Source organism: Cajanus cajan, chromosome 10, assembly GCF_000230855.2.
Source record: "Cajanus cajan strain Asha chromosome 10, NIPB_CcT2T_4, whole genome shotgun sequence".
In the NCBI taxonomy this organism is placed as follows: Eukaryota; Viridiplantae; Streptophyta; class Magnoliopsida; order Fabales; family Fabaceae; genus Cajanus; species Cajanus cajan.
The window spans coordinates 17,886,140-17,889,768 of NC_138526.1; the positions used below are offsets into that span (position 1 = coordinate 17,886,140).

Sequence of the window (3,629 nt, forward strand, 5' to 3'; positions counted from 1 at the left end):
TTTTTCTTTTTCTTTGAATTTTTCTTAGGTCTTATCCTTATGGTAATATGAGGCTCCTTCCTTCTTATAATCTTTCATAGAATAGGAGGTAGTATCCTTCCTAAAATTAGACCTTTTTATTTTGATTTTCTATCCTAATGCATAATTGAAATAATTCATTAAAATCTTGGTAAGGTAGTAGGTCAACTTTATCCTTTATTTCTATGTTGAGCCCATTAAGGAATCTTGCTATAGTGGTTCGTTACTCCTCCCTTATCCCTACCCTACACATTAGGAGTTCCATGTGTTGCCTATATTCCTCTACACTCATATTCTGTTGTTGGAGTCTTTGGATTTTATCCATTAACTCACTCTCAAAGTAAGGAGGAATATGCCTTTTCCTAAGGTAGGCTCTAGGGGTGGGCATGCGGACCGGTTCGACCCGTTTAAGGCTCGATCCACAAAGTCCGCATTTTTAACAGCCCAAATAAATCTAGCCCACGAAATAAATGGATTAAAAATTTCAAGTCTGTATCCAGCCCGTGAAACTCGTGGATAAACGGTCTGGTCCGTAGGCCCAATTAAATCTAGATTTTTTTTAATGAATATTGACACATTCAATGAGATATATTGATTTTTTCCCCTTTATTTCACCTATGAAAACATGAGGAAAAAAATTACATATAAAATGATATAATATACTTCTAACAATAACATCAAACATTGTAAATAATAAATCAAAGTCTTAAATAACAAAGTTTACACATTCTAATAGAAATATCAAAGTCTCAATGTCTTTAAAATTTTAAGTCCAAGCATACCAACTATTAACTAAATATTAAAGTCTTACTACCTTAAAACTTTAAAAGTCCTAATACACAACCAAGCAAATATAAAACATTTGTAAGTCCAAATACATCAAAGTCCAAATATCTTAAAACATCAAACTCTTAATTAATATCTTAAAAACAAACATAAAAAATTTGTAAGTCCAAATACATCTATCAAATATAATCAAGCATATCCAATAATAACATTTGAGTCCATATTTGATGTAGGTTGATCATCATTCTCTATCTCCTCATTTTCATCCTCTTTTCCTACAAATCATCACAACATCATAAGACATAATATTAGTTAAAAGTAAGCTAGTTAAAATGGTAAATAATTTATTGAAACATCTAGGAAGATAATTTTAAAATTTACCATGCACATCAAATACTAATTTCCAATTTCTAGTACATATTAATGCTTGAACATTTTCTTCAAGAAGTGAAGTTCGATATTTATTGAGCACATGTGAACCAATACTAAATGCCGATTCCGAAGCAACAACTGTTATTTGAATGCTTAAAATGTCACATGTCATCAATGCAAGTTTTGGAAACCTAACTTTATTCTCCATCCAATATTGCAAAAGATCTAAATTTGGGTGATATTGAGAAGAAAGTTTTTGCTCTTCTAGATATGTGTTCAATTGAGATTTACCCACATGTGACAAATTATCATTCTCATATTGTATATACTCCAACATTATTTCCATAAAAAAATAGAGAGTACCAGTAAATAAAAAAATAGTCAAAGTTAATTAAAAAAAGTAAATAATATATAAGGAATAAAGAAAAGTATAACTTACATTCACTATAAGCCATTGTGATGTTGATGAGTTTCCTTTAGCAAAACTACTAATTGATGGAATCTCTTGTGATGAACCAACATTGGAAATTGTTTCTTTTGAATACAACTTAACATATTCATTATATAGAGTATAATTTGTGCTTCACAACTTTCAACTTTGCTTGACAAGCCATTGGATCAAGACCAATCTTTGAATAACAAAACTTAAAAAATTCAAACTTAAAATGAGGATCTAAAATGCATCCAAAGGAAAGCACAATGCTATATTCACTCCAATATTTACCAAATTTCCCTCTCATTTCACTTGCCATGACTCTAATCATCCCATTTTCATTTGAAACATTTTTAATCAACAAGCATTCAATTTTCCACACTTGAATGAAATATAAATTATATGTGGGATAAGAAGAACCATATAGCAATTCAGTGATTTGATAGAATGGATTTTTTCTCCTTTTATCCCATTCTTCATTAGTAGGACAATTCAAATAGCTTCTATCTTCAAATGCAAGACTAGTAAAAGCACGTTGATACGAAAGTGCACTCTCAAGCATCAAAAAGGTTGAATTCCACCTAGTAACAACATCTAAATGCAAACCCATCTTTGTATTCATACCACCAATTTTAGCAATGCAAGCTTTAAAAGACCTTATTCTTCCCTTTGACCCCTTAACATACTTGATGCTTTCTTTAATTTTATGAATATCCTGACCAGCAAATTTCAACCCTTCTTGAACTATAAGATTTAAAATGTGAGCAACACATCGAATATAAAAAAATTCGCCACCACACAATAAACCATTATTTTGCAAAAGAAGTCTTTCCTTCAAATAATCTTGTATTTTGTCATTCGAAGAAGAATTATCCAAAGTTAATGAAAATATTTTTCTCTTAATCCCCCAATCTTCCAAGAAATCATATATGATTTTAGCCATTTCACGCCCGAAATGTGGAGGAGGAAAATGAGAGAAATTAAGCATTTTGCTATGTAACTTCCAATTTTGATCAACATAGTGTGCAATCAATGAAATATAACCCTCCATAGTATAAGAAGTCCACACATCTAAAGTCAAGTTTATTCTACCAGGAAGTTTAGACAACATTAGTTTCAATTTTTCTTTTTCACACTCATACATTTTGTTCACTTTTGAAGTAGCAACACGCCTAGAGGGTATCTTAGCATCAAGATGCAAATATTGTATCAACTCTCTAAACCTCTTACGTTCTACAAAAGAGTATTGTATCTTAACATCATAGGTATCATGTCATTTAACATATTTTGATCAATTATTCGACTCCTTATTTTACCATAATGATCAAGAACTAGTTCCCCGACATCAGAATCAGCAAATGTTTTTGGCCTATTCTCACATCTTTTCATGTGACGAATTAAAGTTGAAGCTCCACCGATACTCCCACCACCCACAAGGTCTTTCTTACAATACTTGCATTTAGCCCTCATTTTCCTATCAGGATGTTTAATAGGTTTGTCAAAATAACTCCACACAGAAGATGTAAGATTCCTACACCTTTTAACTAACATTTTAGACTCACCAAGTTAATCTTCTTCATTAGCTGAAATGTTATTCTAGTCTACATCATCATTAACCTCAACACTTTCATCTAACAAATTCTCAAAAGATTCCATAGTGCAATCATTAAAGCTGAAATTATTAAACCAAAATTTTCTTATTATGCTAACATAATTAAAATCATATAACTGAAATAATTAAAGTTGAAATATTTTTGGAAAGCTAAAATAATTAATCACAATTCAATAATTAAACTCTTCACTATGCTTTAATATTGAGAGAAAATAATTATTGTTAGGAACTTGCTTCTATGATACTTGAAAAGGTAAGAGGAGATAACACTATTGTACAGAGTATTACAAGGTCTGGCAAGAAAGATTTTATACTCAATAAAAGAAAGGTTTGGTAAGCGTAACTACAAGTATTTTATTTACTACACCTTTGATTCTGTTCATATGTGCCCAATCCAAGTTCACTAGC

At 30.7% G+C, this 3,629-nt stretch overlaps 1 protein-coding gene across 1 annotated transcript; it reads right to left on the minus strand.

The window, feature by feature from the left end:
• Nucleotides 1-993: 993 nt before the first annotated feature.
• On the minus strand, nucleotides 994-3,160 carry LOC145952351 (zinc finger BED domain-containing protein RICESLEEPER 2-like). The gene is made up of 4 exons (XM_083064699.1): nucleotides 2,926-3,160; nucleotides 1,901-2,842; nucleotides 1,186-1,314; nucleotides 994-1,079 (listed from the first exon to the last, which is right to left on the minus strand). The coding sequence occupies exons 1-4, from the start codon at nucleotides 3,158-3,160 to the stop codon at nucleotides 994-996; spliced, it is 1,392 nt and encodes a 463-aa protein (XP_082920825.1).
• Nucleotides 3,161-3,629: the final 469 nt, after the last annotated feature.

Excerpts from the sequence above, each read along its gene's own strand:
- LOC145952351 (XM_083064699.1), bottom strand. The coding sequence starts at position 3,160 with ATGTTAGTTAAAAGGTGTAGGAATCTTACATCTTCTGTGTGGAGTTAT. Across the intron at positions 2,843-2,925 it reads ACTAGTTCTTGATCATTATG|AACGTAAGAGGTTTAGAGAG; the intron begins GTAAAATAAGGA and ends ACTCTTTTGTAG. Across the intron at positions 1,315-1,900 it reads TGAAATGAGAGGGAAATTTG|TTGTTGCTTCGGAATCGGCA; the intron begins GTAAATATTGGA and ends TTCAAATAACAG.